This window comes from Microchirus variegatus, assembly GCF_963457635.1.
Source record: "Microchirus variegatus genome assembly, chromosome: 8".
Taxonomy (NCBI): Eukaryota; Metazoa; Chordata; class Actinopteri; order Pleuronectiformes; family Soleidae; genus Microchirus; species Microchirus variegatus.
The window spans coordinates 15,390,185-15,408,241 of NC_139809.1; the positions used below are offsets into that span (position 1 = coordinate 15,390,185).

The 18,057-nt window shown below is 41.5% G+C and overlaps 1 protein-coding gene across 1 annotated transcript; it reads right to left on the reverse strand.

The window, feature by feature from the left end:
• Positions 1-5,381: 5,381 nt before the first annotated feature.
• Positions 5,382-18,030, reverse strand: snrkb (SNF related kinase b; the record flags this gene model as incomplete). Its single annotated transcript, XM_083893794.1, has 4 exons — positions 5,382-6,426; positions 7,286-7,427; positions 17,315-17,709; positions 17,795-18,030. 4 exons carry the CDS (start codon positions 18,028-18,030, stop codon positions 5,382-5,384), a joined length of 1,818 nt encoding a protein of 605 aa, XP_083749920.1.
• Positions 18,031-18,057: the final 27 nt, after the last annotated feature.

Genomic DNA, 18,057 nt, shown 5'->3' on the forward strand with positions numbered 1-18,057 from the left:
ATATATATCCTGCTGTAAGTTATTGTTTTTTGTTTTTTAAGGAGGTAGTGTTTCTTTACATCCACCAGGAGGCACTATACGCTTGTACTTTAAAGTCAGTATGCAGCTCTCAACACAGGCCCTGGTGGCTGCAGCAGTGTTGAGGCGCCCCCTGCTGGCTGCTGTTGTACATTTTCACTACTGTGTGTCTGTGCGTGTGTGTGTGCATGTGCGTGTGCGTTCGTGTGTGTGTGTGATCTGAAATACAGGTGGCAGTGTTGCTTTTGTGTGTCAGTAAAATGAAATAAATATGTACAAAATCTTCACTTCACTTCTGTTATTATTCTATGTATAAAGTACCTTGAAGTTAAAGTACACGTGTATTTATGTCATGTTTACGTGCCGCGGCACAGACACCTCTTCTCCACCAGTTAGCCCCGTTAGCCCCGTTAGCTCCTTTAGCGCCCGTTAGCTCCCCTCGGGAGTTACGTAAACATGACGTCACGCTCGTCTTTTTCCGGTCAGTCGTCAGGGGTTACGTTGACGCTGTTAACGCCGTTGATGCCCAGCACTAAATATTACATCAGTTAAAGAACTTAAAGTATATGACATTTACTGTACTTGAGTATCAGAAGTAATTTTCTGATAGAAAATGTACTGTTGTGTATTTTAGAAGAGGATTGAGTCGTGGTGTTTCTTCTTCTTCTGATTTTATTTGGTAGCAACGAGTAACAAAGAGAGTTAGAGGACATGTAGTGGAGTAAAAGTATTCATAACAATAATTCAGATTCAAAGAAAAAAACTTTATTGTCAATTTAAGACAATAACAATGGCCCTAAATGCAGATTCACTGGGATTCAAATGTGAGCTTCTGTATGAATTATCAAACTGGACTAATCTTAAAGCAAATCAATGAATGAATAGGTTGTAAATTAGTTAAATTAGACCAGTTTTAATACTGAGTGCGTTTACATGCACACTAAAAAACCCAGATTATTATCAGGTTTTAGTAGTTATCTGGTTAACTGATATCATCATCGGTTTATTGCCGTTATCAGCTTTTGAAAAACCTGGTTTGTGTCAATAATCTGATTTTTTATATACACCTTAAATGGTTTATTCCAGGTTTTTAGTGTGCATGTAAACGCACTCACTTATAACAAGATGGAGTAAAGAAGAGGAAGCCTCGTAATCAGCAGCAGCAGGGACAGCTGAGTGGATGATAACGTCAGCTGACCTGAGTTGAATAATCAGCCTCTCTTTATTTATTTGTCACGTTGGCAGTTGTGGCTCAAAATGTAAAAAAAAAAAAGTTTTTGTTTGTCTGTGGTCTCAGCTCAGAACACTCTGCTCCACTCTTTCACCTCCTGATGTGAGTCCAACATTTCTTTACATTTTGTTTGTGAGCAGGAATGTTTGATGGCGTAAGACACCTTCCTTTGTAACTATTTAAAGTATATAATATGTCATTTAACAGTTGAACTCTCTGTGTAAGGACTTTAGTACATTTTTTTTGCTCTTGGACACATTGTCCTCACTTAAATGATGTCCTATGTTCAGTGTTGTGTCTGTGTTTCCTGAACTTTGTTCTAAAGAGCGCCCTCTGTAGGTTTTACCTCTTTTTAGTGTCCTTAAACATTCAGAAGTTTCAGAAACTTCCAAAAAAGGTACTGAAAGAATAATTAAAACTTCATTTTATGAATGTTATTCAAAAACAAATCACACATAAATCTGAACTAAAAAAAAGGACCCAAAATCCGTGACCCATCTACTGATCCTGACCTAGTTTTTGGGAATCACCAGTTAAGAGGATTATCACAAAGAGGCCGAAAAACTATGCACAAATATGCATTTTATGCTCCGTAAAACGACTTTTAACGTACTTTAACATTGCTTCAGTCAAAGTACAGTCAGATAAACCTGATAAACTGATCGACTATCAATGTTTCTCCACTTCTTTGGACCTAAAACATGACTGATGATTGGCTTTTAAATAAACACACTTGAATCTCTGGCCCTTTTTTTATTTTTTTCAATTTATTGAATCATTTTTAATAAATAAATACAGAAAAATAAGTTCATGGCTCCATAAGAGACGTGGTCTTTGATATAATGCAGGTCAGCAGACACACACACACACACACACACAGGAATAATGACATTTCATCCCTTTTCTGCACAGACTCGCACTCCTTTTTTCTCTCTCTCTCCGTCCACACAGCTGATGAAATGTCAAGCGAATAATCCGATTTCACGTGGCATCCGCAGGTTTAAAAAAAAAAAAAAAAATCTTTCCAATCCAATTTGTTGATGCCGTGAATCTGCAGTGCAGCGACTGACTTGGATTAAGCTCTGTTCACTTGAACCATGATACAGCTTTGACCTTCAGTGACTCTGCGAACACTTCACGTCTGAGGTTCAAAAACAGAGAGTGAGACAGTGTTTCTTTATTTATTTGGTCCATAAAAGACCTAACAAACGTGAACTTGCTCAGTCGTCGTCGTCGTCGTCTTCGTCGTTCTGTGTGTGCAACTCATCGTTCAGCAAGGAAACCTCGAGGTACAGCGACAGACCCAAGACACAGGGAGGTATAATGTGATAAATAACAGTAACAACATGCACACAAAGAGTCACAAATCTCTCATTTTATATATATATATATATACACATATATATGTATATATATATATGTATATATATATATATAAAACAATTAAAAAGGAACGCCATATCTGCTCAAACACTGTTCAACATGTGTGGAATATTTCAAAATAACGGTGGAAGACCTGCATCCTTGTCAATGATCAAAGGCCCGATAGAAACAGTATCATACACTATGTTACAACAAGCCCGTATATGTATATGTATTTATATATCAATAAGAGTTAAAGATTATCATCGTCCCAGGCTTCAGCGTCATATCATACATACGTACATTAATCTTACAATGTGTATATATATATATCATCATATCATAACATACATGTTTCAGCTCATGTAATTTATACATTATATCATGTCCTATCATACATTATTATATCATATTATACACATGTATCATATCATACATGTATGATGTCACATAACCGATACAGAACAGCCCGTAATGCATTGTCGTCTTACATTATACGTGTCGCGTATAACATGAATCGTATCACACATGCACGTCATATCATACCTGTATCATATCATGTCATACATGTATCATATCATCATATCATACATTTATCATATACCTGTATCATTAATTGATACATGCATCATTTCATACCTGTATCATATGTGATACATGTATCATATCATGAATGTATCATATCATATCATACCTGTATCATATCATATGATACATGTATCATATAATAACAAATACATGTACCATGTCATACCTGTATCATATCATACATGTATCATATCATGAATGTATCACATCATACCTGTATGATACAGGTATGATGTCATGTATGTATCATATCATCAAATACCTACATCATATCATACACTTATTATATAATACCTGTATCATTATATGAAACATGCATCATTACATACCTATATCATATATGATACATGTATCATATGATATGACACATGTATCATGTCATAATTGTATCATATATTATACTGGTATCATATCATATGATACAGGTATCATAACATATACATGTATTAAATCATACCATACACATTTTATATCATACATGTATCATATCCTAGGATACAGGTATCCTAGGATATGATACATGCATTATAACATATTATACATGTATCATGTCATACCTGTTTCATATCATATCGTACATGTATAACAAATCAAATCACATATCACATAAGTAACAGTCTGAGTCAAAGTGAAGCTTATGTTCGTCGACATCTCTGCAGCTGCTCTGTAGCAGACGCTGGTTCTCTCACTTTATTCTGATTTATTTATACATTTAAAAACAAAAAAACAGAAGCTCTGGATCTACCGAGCACGTGAGCCACGACCTGTGTTTTTGTTTAGTTTAGTCTTTTTTTTACAGTCAGAGGTGAAATGACACAGTGGCTACCAAACAGTCGGGAAATCCATTTTGCCGTTGTAGGCACCTTTTGAACGAACAACACAGACCATAGCTTATTCAGTTAAAACTTCTTCTTGGAATGCTCTGGTTGCTTCTGTGAACCACAGCCAATGGATGAAGCTCTATGTAGTTCGAATACTGTGCTGCAGGCTCAAGCTTAAAGTGATAGTTCAGGTTTTTTTTGTAGTACAGTTGTTTGTATAAGACTAATAACCAAGTCTAAAAACATGGCTGCCACTAAAAACCTTTTTTTTTTTGCCATTTAGCAAAAGTCTCACTTCTTGCACCAAAGTCCATTGAGAAAATCTACGTTTTTAGCTAACGGGGGACACAACAGCTACTGGTCTCGTGATGCTTTGACACATTTATGTCACTTAGGTCATTCCAAAAAAAAAATGGCTGCACAACTCCTGCGTGCCAAGATGTATAATTGCTGATGTTGGCACAGGGGACAACTGGTTTTATAAAGAGATGCTAACTTCAGTTTCCAGTTGGGGAAAAGGCAAGGAAACGTGGCAAACATCCTCTCAGGATATCATCTTAAACCTGAGTCGGATTTGTTTGGGATTAGTTTTAACCGAAGAGGTGGAGTAAAGTCATTATTACCACAGTGACTTTAAAAGGGTAAAAACAAGTTCTGGAAAAATGAACCCCAGTTAACCCTAACCCTGTGCGAATAGACCAGCAGTAAATATGCGCGTAAATATTCTGTTATATCCTGTTTACAAGTCGATTTTCAAGCATTTAGGCACTTGAAGAAGTTTCTGTGGCTAACTTCGGGTGTACGATAAATGTGATTCCGAACGAAAAGAAGGATATTTATCCACAACAACTCGATGAATCCGTTGCCAAATGGTGTGGTTTTGCACACCATGGTTTCAAACTGCTTTTAAAAACTGACTTCACCCCCAAAAAAATTTTAGGATTAGGGTCTGTGTTAATCGATTGATCCCTCCCACATTTGGTAGTTGAGATTTGCGAATTGGACACAACATTCCAACATTTCCACCTACCCATGTAAAACTATAGGGTGCTATAAATTCCTATTTTATTTGGTGAGCCTTTTGTTAAATGGCTAAAATCAACAGATGTCCATGTTCTAGTCTGGTTCCCAGTCAAAGGAGATGTAACTGGAAAAAAACAACCTTCACCATCTCTTGATTACATGAGCGTAACAGCTGTACACACTGTCCCGTCCTGTACACTTGGTGATTTTGAGGCTTTGACGTCTCAAGGTCTCTGCAGCAGAAAGACTCAGCAGGAAGCTTGGCTCTTTGCCACTTTGTCGCTTAGCCGCTCGTTGAATGCTAAACAGCATCCATGGCCCCGGCAAAGTTCTCGTGCTCACAGCACGCGGCAGCAGTTGTACTGAGCCAGCGGCAGGATCTTGGGCTTGTTGTGCGTCGGTATGTTCAGGGCCAGCGCTTTCTCGCACAGCGGGAACTGAAAGAGTCTCTCGCGGAGCTTGAGGCTGTGCCGCTTCCCCGGCTCCGCCCTGGGCGTTGTCTCGTCGCGCGTCCCGAGTGCATTGTGGGGCGGCGATCTGTCCGTTAAGAGGTCGTCCTTCGCCGCTTCCCTTGGCGCGTCTTCCTGCGCTGCCTCGCTTCCTGACTTTGCGGCGTCTTTGCCGTTCAGGCTGAGTCTGGCAAAGAACGCGGGGACGGAGGAAGGAGGTTTGTTGGTGTTGTTGTTGGGCTCCACCTCCTCGTCCTTTCCTTCCTCTGCAGGTGTCTGGATGTCCGGTTGCCCCTGACAACACGGGACCAAGCCGGGCAGAGACCATGATGGGACTTCAGGGGTCTGAGTGACCGATTTGTCTCCGTGACTTGTCGGCTGGTACGCAATTATACTGTCTTTAATCTCTAATTCCATCTCTGTCTCTGCCTCCTCCTCCTCCTCCTCTATCATCTCCACTGAGCTTCCACACTTCTTCTCTCTTTGTTCTACGCAGCCTTGATCTTCTGCTCCATCAAGCATCTCCACAGCTTCCTTCTCTGGTTCTGCTGCAAACGGAGATGCCAGACTTTCTCCTTTGTCCAAACTACCCTCCTCCTCCTCCTCGTCCTCCTCCTCACAGATCTGCTGAAGAGCAGGCACGTTCTTGGGCACCGGGGGCTCCTCCACAGGGAGTGGACGGAGGGTGAGGCTGAGACTCGGCTGCCAGGGCCCGGGGAAAGACTTCTGAGGTCGGGGCTTTGCGGCGAGCAGGTCCCCGCTTTCTGGCGCTCCTGAGAGGGGAGCGCTGAGCGACAACGCCCCGGAGAGCCAGTGGGGCGGAGCCTCTGGGCTGAGCAGCGCGTCGTCCAAACCCTGGAGCCAGTCGTGAGCCTCGATGTCCTCCAGTGAGGCGCGGCGACACGGATACTTCTGGAGCATGCTAGAGATCAGGCTGAAGGGGGGGAAACAGAGCAGTATTTCACCGTATGCAGACGATATAATGATATTTGTTGTTCACCGGTGACTGATTTACGATGATACTTATCACAGTGTAAAAGCAGAAGTATCACTGGCTGTTTTAATAGATACAGCTGTCCAACGCCAATATCTAATCGTCCAATCACGTGGCAGCAAGTCAATGCTAACCCTAACCTAAACCCAATTCTAACCCTAAGCCCAAAACCAGATCTTAACCCCCAAAGATGTGAGGACCAGCCAAAATGTCCTCACTTTCCCCAAATGTCCCTCGCTCCCGATGGCTTATTTTCTTAGGACATGGCAGTGATGTCCATCCATTTGGACACCAAGTGTTGTCCCTCACCTTAAACATAACCAGTTAATGTCTAAAACTAACTTAAACTTAACCACGATCCAAGTTCTGCCTCTTGAGGACCAGGTTTTGGTCTCCATGTCAGGACGGCCCAAAAAGTAAATGACGCCTTTGCCGTAAGTCCAACAGGAAGGCCGCCATCTTGGGCTGAACGGCCATTTTCGGGCAATTTTACACGAATGGTATTTGAACTAACTTGTCCTAGTTATTATCATTATTATTATTATTATTACCATCATCCACTTAATCAACATATTAATATATTATTGAAATGATTAACACACAACATTCATTAAATGAAGGTCAACGGCTTCTTCATGCAGCGCCAACAGCAAGAACACGCCCTCAAATGTCCAATTAATTTATGATAAAACATAAAAAAAAAGAAACTTTAGCATATTGTTTGTCCCTCAGAGAGGACGTGACCCTGTCGTCTTTTCTGTTTTTTTTTTGCCGTGTGTAATAATTCATCAACACTCACTCTCTGCAGCCGCTGGAGACGTGTTCAGGGACAGTGTAACGACAGTCCAGGATCATGACCAGGGTCTCGCTGTCGTTGGTTTCCTGAAAGGGAGGAACTCCACACACCAGCATGTAGAGGATCACCCCCAGAGACCAGATATCTGGAACACACACACACACACAGAGACATTAGCATGTAATAACCTCTCATCTTCTCAGGCCTTAAAATAGCAAAGAGTCCCTCTGTTCTCAGATTATCCTGGCCTTCGTTAATCTCACTTAAAAAAAACCTCACCGTCTGCATTTGACACAGTTGTGCACTAGTATGTGTGTGTGATGTTGTTGTCTTTATTTACTTTTGTTCATTTTACTGTCACAATGCCTTTTTTGTGTTGGATCTCTTTTGTTTACTTTTTTTAGTTCTCCTGGTTTTTCAGAAGTTTGTCTCATCCACTTTTGCTTCCTGTTCCTGTGTCTTCTCTTCTGTTGATCGTCAAGCTCCGCCCCTAATGTGTTTCACCTGTGTCTCGTTAGTCTCACCTGTGTTTGATTGGCCCCGCCCACCCCCACAGTGTGTTTAGCCTCTGTGCTCCTCAGTGTTCTGTTTGTTGCTGTGGAGAAATTTGGGTTCATTTGGGTTTAATTTAATTAAATGAAGATGACTGAAGGTGCGATGTGAGAAGGAATGGTTATATCTGCATAATAATTCAGATTTTCCTTTGATTAAATCTCCGCTACACTAGGTGGCGATATTAGGTGTTTTCTAATTGTCCTATTACGTCACAGATCGCAAACAACTTTATCGAGGCGGGGCTAGTTGTTAGCATGTCAGGCCTTGTCCGTTTCTCAGTACCCAAGTATGCGAGGATGTACTTGGGTACTTGGGAAGTACTACTGGAGTGCATGCTCGCCAAGTACACAAGTACACGATCATCGCAATTGGAAGAGCATTACATTTCCTTGTTCTACTGTTAGCGCTTAAGCCTCACTACCGCCGCCTACGGTGTTGATATTTGTGTGATATTTGTGCAGATCTGTGAGGAAACAAAGATGTTTTCTTCAGTCTGTTGAGCTCAGGACAATATTTCATCTAAAATCCAGCATTATGTCGCATTTTTGTTTAGGTTTACTCTAATTCACGCGCTAATAATGGTTAAATAGGTTAAATTTAAACTGCTTTAATGGGGTGTAAACATTAAAAAAATTAAATGGGTCTATAACGAGTACAAATAAGTGATAATAAAGAGAAACTGTACTACGTACACGTACACATACTACGAAACGTACTATGAAAATACGCTATGAAACAAACTAAACGACACTTTTCAATTCCATTCTATTCCCACATCTCTGAAGCAAAGCATTTCGGTGTGTATATATATATATATATATATATATATAGCTAGCAAATGTAGCTATTTGTACTTTTCAAGCACTTCCTCTAAAATTCAAGCACTTTTCAAAAACCTTGAATGAACAAACATAATACAAATTTAAGCTTTTTAAATTATTATTATTGTCTCAAGCACACGTTACAGTGAAGGAAAACAAAAGAGAGGGAAGTGCATCACAGTCACAGCTGGACGTCTGGATGTGTGTGAGTGACGCTGGTGGACTGCATGATCATACACACACACACACACACACGCATCCTGGTGCTGAGCGACAGTGCTGACAGTGTGTGTTCTTTTCTCTCTCTCTCTCTCCTCCCTTTCCTTCCCCTTCTTGCCTCTCCCTCCCTCGCTCTTGTTCTCATGCAGATGCAGAGAGACAGTAGAGTCCATGTGAGTTCAGCACAGTCTGAACTAAGAACATCACACACACACACACACACACACACACACACACACACACACACACACACACACACACACACACACACACACACACACACACACACACACACACACACACACACGGACTGACAACAAACAGAGGGCCTGTTGTTGTGGTGTTTGTTCTATTCTCAGAATGATCTTTCTCTGCCGTTTTCTATGTCTCTTTCTGTCTTTCTCTCTTTCCTGCAATGAAAACACTGTGTGTGTGTGTGTGTGTGTGTCAGCCCTGATGTAACACTGTAAATAGATCCAATCATACATCATTATATCTTTAAAAACAAACATTTGTTTCATGATTTAAAGAGGCAACTTTAACCCTGAGTGCTCACAGGTGCACCTTTGGTAAATTGCCGCAGGAATAAACAACACAACTCCTTATATGGACATTGCGTGTTTATAGGTCGCATCTTCAGGCTTTAAAAATAATATTTAAAAAAGAAAAGACAGGAGTTGCGGTAATTGTGCTAAACCCGCACCCCCCCTCCCCCTCCTCAGGTTTTAGAAGAAAACTTTGACCATATTTCCAAATTTCACAAATTCAATCCAATTCAAATAAAACAAAATAAATCATCAGATTGCCTATAGGTTGTGCTGAAAAAAGGGACATAAGAAACTCTATACTGGATACTTGTTACTTTTGTTTGTTTTTAAAGGTGCTATATCATTTAAATAATATATATCTATATATCTGTCTCGATAGATAAATAAATAACAATTAGATCACAATGTCCCGAGCAGGTTGCAGCCCACCATCTATGGAGAGATTCTCACGTGTGTGAAAACCATTCAGCTGCTGTCCCACATTATGCTCATGATGGTGCAAACAACAGCCCTCAGTTCTTGCCTTACAAAGGAAACACGCGCATGCACACACACACACACACACACACACACACACACACACACACACACACACACACACACACACACACACACACACACACACACACACACACACACACACACACACACACACACACACACTCTGGCTCAATCTCGAGATGGGTTATGCAACAAAAGAGGAGAAGCCACCGCTCACCACTGGGAGTGAGCTTTTTTTTTTTCCCTCTCTGTTCACTGGGGAATATCACACATTCCCACCAGCACAAGGACACACACTCACATGTTCACCCACACCCACACACACACACACACACACACACACACACACACACACACACACACACACACAAAACAAAAAAACTGAATTATGTCGCATTTATTCTTAGGTTATGTCAATTAATGCGCTAATAATAGTATAATGCTTTATACAAATGTGGTGTCAACATTTAAACAAATAGAGTACAAATAAGTGATAATAACGAGAAACTGTGATTGTGGCATTTCCGACGCAACACAATTTGCGTGACTATGGTTTTCGCTGAATAACGATGAAGGACATTGAGACAAACTTGTCTCCGGTTACAGTTAAAAAACGTTAATAAAGAAGAACTGACTTTCGTGGTGATTATTACGGAATACGATTTGCGATTTACTTTTTCACGAAGCTAGCCACACTTTAGGAATTGAGCGAACAAAACTTAACCACAAAATACAAAAAAACTGCAAACAAAACATCGATTTAATCCTTCAAAACGATTGTATTTGTACTTAAAATACACTTTTGTTTGCAATGATCGGAATTTCTCTTGCACCGACTGTTTTTTTGGTCACGATTCTGTCTGTGGGCGGGGCCTAAGGAAGCTGCCTGCTGATTGGATACTGCGTTTTGAGTGACAGCTCAATGGACCACCTCAGGCCAGAATCGCAAACAAAAAACCAGAGACTTTGCAAGATTTTCCGCTAACAGACAGTAGGGGGCAGCGGAAACAGCCCCCAAGCACCAATTAAGACATTTAGCTTACAAATGAGGGTAAAAAATCCTGCATAGTTCTGCTTTTTCGTATGATATTGATTAATAATATCCATATCAGCACTTTCAGCATCATGTTAGTGAACGTCTCTGCCAAAGAGAATGATACACGATGTGTATAAAGCAAAAGATCCGGTTCCAGAGTGTTGAGATAAAAAGTTCCTGCCAAGATGAGCAGCATAAATGATGTGGCTCTGCAGAACAGCGCTGACCTTGTTCCTCGGCCCTGCCTCCTTTTAAGTACTTATATTTCAAGCGCGAGCGTGCGTCACAAAGGGTCAGCAATGCAGCACCGTTCCGAAAAGGTCCTTCAAGTTCACATAAACACGCGGAAACAGAGCCACAGCTGCCTCTTTAAGACAGGATGTGTTCAATAGACACGGTTTAGAAGCCAAATTTGTCCTGGTGAAAGTTCTTTGATGAAATGATCTCTGAAGCTGACGAACCTGATGAAGCTTCTTCCTCTTCTTTTTTTAAACGGATTGTCATCTTATTCTCTTACATATTTGGAAACCTACATTTTCCATGATGCCTGCTTCTGGTGCCCCGCCTCTTGTCAAAGCCCCGCCCCCAAAAACACTGATGGAAATTTCCGTACACGGATAATGGCGCCATGTAACACAAGTGTGTCCACCTCTGCTACACTAGTTGCCGATATTAGGTGTTTTCTAATTGTCCTATTATGTCACAGATCGCAAACAACTTTAGCGAGGCGGGCCTAGTTGTTAGCATGTCAGGCCTCGGCCGTTTCTCAGTACCCAAGTACGCGAGGATGTACTTGGATACTTGGGAAGTACGACTGGAGTGCATGCTCGCCAAGTACACAAGTACACGATCATTGCAATTGGAAGAGCAGCGCACTTCCTTGTTCTACTGTTAGCGCTTAAGCCTCACTACCGCCGCCTACAGTGTTGATAAAGTTGATAAAGTGTTTTCAAAAATGCATACATCATGCAAAAAAGTACGGGACACTTTGGCACATGACGCGTTTCCATGGCTGGAAAAAGACGCGTGTGACGTCATGTTTACGTGACTTCCGATTGTTAAAATGAGTCTCTAAAGTAACGCTAAACTTTAAAAACCGGCACACATATGCAGTACACACTGGTTATTTGTAGCGCTGCTCTTTTCGTTTCATAAACAGACCGCTGTAGTTCGACTGTAGGCACGCTTACCGGCGCTAAAGGAGCTAACTGGTAAACGGTGCCTGGACTCCGCTGTCACGGCACGTAAACATGATGTCAGCACTACTTTGACATGAGCTAACAGCTAACTTAACTTGATTATGACCCCGTTTGAAGTCCAGGTTAAGAGTCGTGTAAAGTGGACACGTTCACGTCCTCTTTGTCGTCTTCCGGAAAACAAAGAGGTTCATTTAAAAAAAAACAAAAAAAAACTGGCTGCTACTTCTGCTGTGTTTATTTTTGCACGCTTTGGTTGCTAGGACAGCAGATTCGTTCTTTTGTGCTATTCTAATTTCCGACATGCCTCACAGTGGTGTGCAGAATGTGGGCTTCTCAGACTCTTTGGAAAAAAAAAACTTTGTTGATATAAACAGTCCTGTGGCCTTCAGGGTGGTTATGAAAACACTGACAAAGGGGTTTTGTCTGGGAAAAAATCGCTCTCCCTCTCTGGTTTTGCAGCCATTTCTTGATTTAAAATAGAATTTTTTATTTATTATTTTTTAAAAGTGCTGCACACCAAAACAACCGGCGGCCGTAGCCAAAGAGGAAGAAACTATTCACTATTGTTTTTTAGATTTTTAGACGTTTACGTTGAAGTAAACAGTCAAGAAAAAAGCTTTTACTCTATATTTCTTTAAGTCAATTAGACAAAAACAACAAAATATCACTTTTATCAACGGTAATTACTTTTTTGGGGGGCGAAGCCAAAGGTCACGATCACATTCGACACTATTTACACCTCCAGAGTGTAAATAAAGGCGTGTTGCTGACGCCAGAGAGACTTTACAGTATCTGTGAAACACACGCTCACTTACTATAGTATGTTTTATGGAACGCTAACTAAACGCTGTGTGTTTATTATTAAAAAAGAGAGACATTTAAATGTAGTGTTAAAAGTAAAAGTCAGGTGGTAGAAAACAGCCGTGACAGTGAACTTAGTGAACAGCGTGTGAACATACAGTCCTGGACACATATTATGTAATTTTATGGAGGGGGGAAAAAAGCCCTGAGGACGTTCTTGTCTCTTCTTTACATCACAGGACTACAGGGGGTTAAACAATGAGCTACTCTTCTGAGGACACCGCACTGACTTCCATGTATTTTAAAAAACCTTAACCTTAACCTTATACTAACATTAATCTAAACACACAAAAACAATCCTTGTTCTAAACACTTCTCGTCCTAACGGTTAGACATTTCAAAAACATGATATGACAGTAGGGATTAAACAATACTCTTATTGTACTCTTATTATTCACCGATTACTAAATTGCTTGTCAACAATTTTAAGTCATTGATTTATTCGATTTGAGGTTCTTAAAACAAAAAAAAAAGGTTTTCCGATTTTTCAGCTTCTTAACCCTAGAACACCATTGCCAGGTGGTTTTCACCCGAACAAATACATTTATGTGATTTTCATGAAAACACAAGTTTTCATCTTCATTATTATAATTTTTTTGGAAATGTTTTGTTCCCAAATTCCAAATTTTCCAGTAATTTTGGAGCATTTTTATATGGTCCCCTCATGATGCTTTTCTTTTCTTTTGTTAGACATGACACAGTTTAAAATAAAAGAACACTCCTCAAATTTGTCATGTATTGTCACGTTTTTATATATTTTGATGACAAGTACTTTTTATTGGGTGTAGTTATAATCTTGGGTAAAAATCACCCGGTGTTAGTGATGGTGTTTTGAATTTGAGCGATAGTGTTCTCGGGTTAAATTTGAATATTTTCTGTTTTCGTCCCATCTGACGTCTGAGTACGTTATCATTTTCTGGTTTGGGAAACGCCAATTGACATTTTATGGACCCAACAAGTACTCCATTAATGAAAAATAATCATTAGTTGCAGTCAGACATGACAGGGAACAAAAAAACTGCTTCATTTAGCCTCATTACGACCAGGTTTTGGTCTCCATGACGATCACTGTCTCTCATTGACAGCTTAACCAGGGTTAGGGTCTTAAGAAATGAAGGCTTTTGCCTCATTATGACCAGGTTTTTCCGGACTTCTAAAAGTACTCAACTACATTCTGATAATCCACGACAGAATTAGCAAAGAGAGCAGCAGCAGTGTGTGTGTGTGTGTGTGTGTGTGTGTGTAGACGGGCTTTATGAGTCACCATGTTAAGCTGAGATCACTTAGGGACACTTCTGACTGGATATGTACATTTCTATTTTAGTGATGATCTAACCATGACATAAACCATGACACGGTAGAGAAGAAGAAGAAGCAGCAGGAAATAAAAAAGATATAACACCCATAACAAGGGTTTAAATGGTCGCCCTTCATGGGGACACTTTTAGAAACAGGAACTAACGTTTGAAGAAGAAGGAACTAATGCAACTCTGGAGTCGTGACGAAGTTCTGGAGGAATTGTGTCACTGAGGCCATTTAAGAAAACACAAGGATTTTTTTGTTTATTTTCAACAGGGAAGTAAAATCTATGCCAACGTGACAACTTTGTCCAACAACAAACTCAAGTTTTAGTCTCCGTAAAACCACACGCAGAGAGAAAACCAACGATTTTAACGCCATGGTACAGTCAAATTAGTTATTTTGTGACTTCAGTGTTTCAGATCCCTTATCCAGGTCTATACTTACTAACTTACCAAACAAGGCAGCAGTGGACCAGCTTTTGCTGCGTCCGCATGAGCTAAAAACGCTAATTTTCTTTATGGAATTCGATGCTGACGAGCGAGCGACACAAACCTTAGTTTCTCTTGTTCTTGAGAAAACTTTAGCCTGCGTTGACTTTATCAGGCGATCTCTTATAATCTACACTTTCACTGGCTTTGTCCCATCTACGACTCTTTGGGTTAGGGTTAGGGTTTGTCTTTGGACAGGAACAAACACTAAAACAGAGTAAATAAATATTTAATATTTGCCAAAAAATAAATACAAAACCCAGCCCAGACCCGTTTATAAGATAAGACCAACCACCAACCTCCCTGAGGTGGACATGCCAGAGACGTGAGCGCAAACCTCTCTGTTTCTATGACGCGGAATTCCGTCAATCAAAACCAAGCCTGTCTCAGCTTGTACCGCAGATTTTTCCAATCCAAACAAAACAACACTCACCACCTTTTACTGTGGGTAAATGATGGTGTTCTCTCTCCGTCCTGCTCTCATGAACACACACACTGACACTATGCAGTGGTGCTGAGCTGCAGTGTTTGGTTCCACTGCAGAATTTGCCCAGTTGTCTGCCTTCCTTGGACTGACCCAGATACACACTAATCCTACATGAATGCACACACAGTGATACAGCAAATGCATACTCAGCATACACACATTGAGATGAGTGGATACATTGGGTCAAGGGGTCAAATATTTCCACACAGACGCTCCACATATGGAACCAAAGGACACTCATAGACATATAATTGCACTCCTGAGCCCATAACCCTTACCTCAACCATCCCATCCCATCCATCCAACTTCTAAGACTTTATCCACCACTCTAAATTGAGGTCAACCCTAACCCAACCTTAAGCATCACAACTCAATACCAACCCTAACCGAAACCCAATTCTAACCCTAAACTTAAACCCTAAGTCTTAACCCTGTAACAAAAAGCCCTTTAAAAGGTAACAGAATGTGAAGACCTGCCCAAATGTCCTCACTAAACCCTAACCCAACCTTAAGCATCACAACTAAACACCAACCCTAACCTAAACCCAATTCTAACCCTAAACCTAAACCCTAAGTCTTAACCCTGTAACAAAAAGCCATTGAAAGCAGTAACAGAACATGAAGACCTGCAAAAATGTCCTCACTACCTACATAGTTTTTTTTGGTCCTCACACTGATACTCATACAAGAACACACACACACACACACACACAGACAATTGTGTGCAGCTATTTATGTACATTGTCTTCCTGTGCGCTCGTAGAGCCTAACCAAACATACCAAAGCAAACATTCCGCTCACAGAGAGACTCACTCCTGCGTTTCCTCGCACCGTTGTGAACAGATTAGCCACTGAGTGATAATTTTTTTTTAAATTCCTTTTTGTACTGTAATAAATCTGTCAACATGCTGCAGAACTATAACAGTGTTCAATTAATCGCAAGAAATATAGCTCAGCTTAGGGAAAAATTAGACGTTTTGGGATTGTCTTTCTGTCTGAAGTTCCTGAGGCAACGTGGCAATCTCCAAAAGCGCTTCACCCATACTGACACGCACATATACTATATTTAGTAGAACGGTTTAATATATAACAGCTCTTGTTCACGCTGTATAAACTGCCCGAGGATTGGTCTAAGTCTCCCATGATGGACCAGATTTCCACAAGGCTATAAATGGAGTCTAGCAGAGATGCAGATGGTCGCAAGCACTTAAAGAGAAGAACGGTGGCCTTTGTATACAAGAGGAGGAATTTAAAACTCTTACAACTCTCTCCACTCATCTATTCTATCGCTCTCTGCCACTTCCTCTTTCTCCTCCTTTTGTTTATGCGTTGGGTTTATGTGGGCAGAGCCGGTCGCCTCCATAAAACAAGGCCTTTGCCTAAAGAAGACATAAAAGGTCTATTGTAAGGCTACAAAAAACGATTCAATTTCTGCAGACAACGCAGCTTTGGCCGACGAGGAAGCCAACCAACCCATCACTCACTCATCTTCTACCACTTTATCCTCCACATGAGGGTCGCAGGGCACACCCTGGACAGGTCGGCCAGTCCATCACAGGGCCACATAGGGACAAATGACAATTTAAGAGTGTCCAATTTGCCTAATCCCCAAATCTGCATGGTTTTGGACAGTGGGAAGATACCCAGAGAAAACCCATGCACAGGTAGAACATGCTGAAAAGGTCCTTGTCCAACTGGATCACACATCCGGGGACCGCTTGCTGCAAAGGCAATAGTGCTAACCACTACACCACCAATGTGTGGCCCATTAACCAATCACAAATGGGTTATTTCCCTTGGGATTGGATGTACACTTCCAACATTGGGGACTCCAAAGAGCAGCCGTCTTTGGATTCAGCCGTTAGCCTAGGTGAGATGTGGTCCGGCATTAGCCAGGCTAGGCAATAGCCGTTAGACTTTGTTTGTTGACATCTCATCTGTATCAGAGCATTACCCAGTCTCAAATGAGATTAGCGCGACACAAAGTTAGGGATAAAGAATCAATCGTTTCTCACCGACAGCTGGCGGATCGTATTCTTCTCCCAGCAGAATCTCTGGGGCAGAGTACGCTAGCGACCCACAGCTGGTGGCCAACAGTGTCCCAGGTTGGAATAAGTTGCTGAAACCAAAGTCCGTCAACTTGACGGCGCCCTGCTGCGGAAAGAACACCACGTTCTCGGGTTTCAAGTCCCGGTGCACCACGTGCAGCTGGTGGCAGTACGCCACGGCGCGCACAATTTGCGCGAAATGGCGCTTGGCGGTTCCCTCGGCCACGCCTCCCTCGTGGCGGAGGATGTAGTCGTACAGGTCGCCGCCCTCGGCGAGCTCCATGACCAGGTGCAGGGTGGTGGGCGTGTCGATGACCTCGTAGAGTCGGACCACGTTGGGATGCTGCACGAGCCTCATGCACCTGAAATTGATCATTACAGTGAGATCATGCACAGGAGTAGGAATTTCAGACGTTTAAATTCACTATTACGATTTCTTTTCAGTACCTCACTTCCTGTAAGAGGTGACTCGTTGCCATGACATCAAGTTTTGTCTTGTCAATCATCTTGATCGCCACCAGTTGGCCGGTGTTGACGTGACGAGCCAGTTTCACCACCGCAAAGTGACCCCTGCCCAACGTCCGACCCAGATAGTACAGTCCTCTGAGATCAGAGCGACTGGGGCTGCACCTGGGGGCGAGGTGTCCCTCCTGGGCTGCCATAGTTTCTCCACAGGAGTCCATGATTGAGACAAACTTGGAAACAGAGTC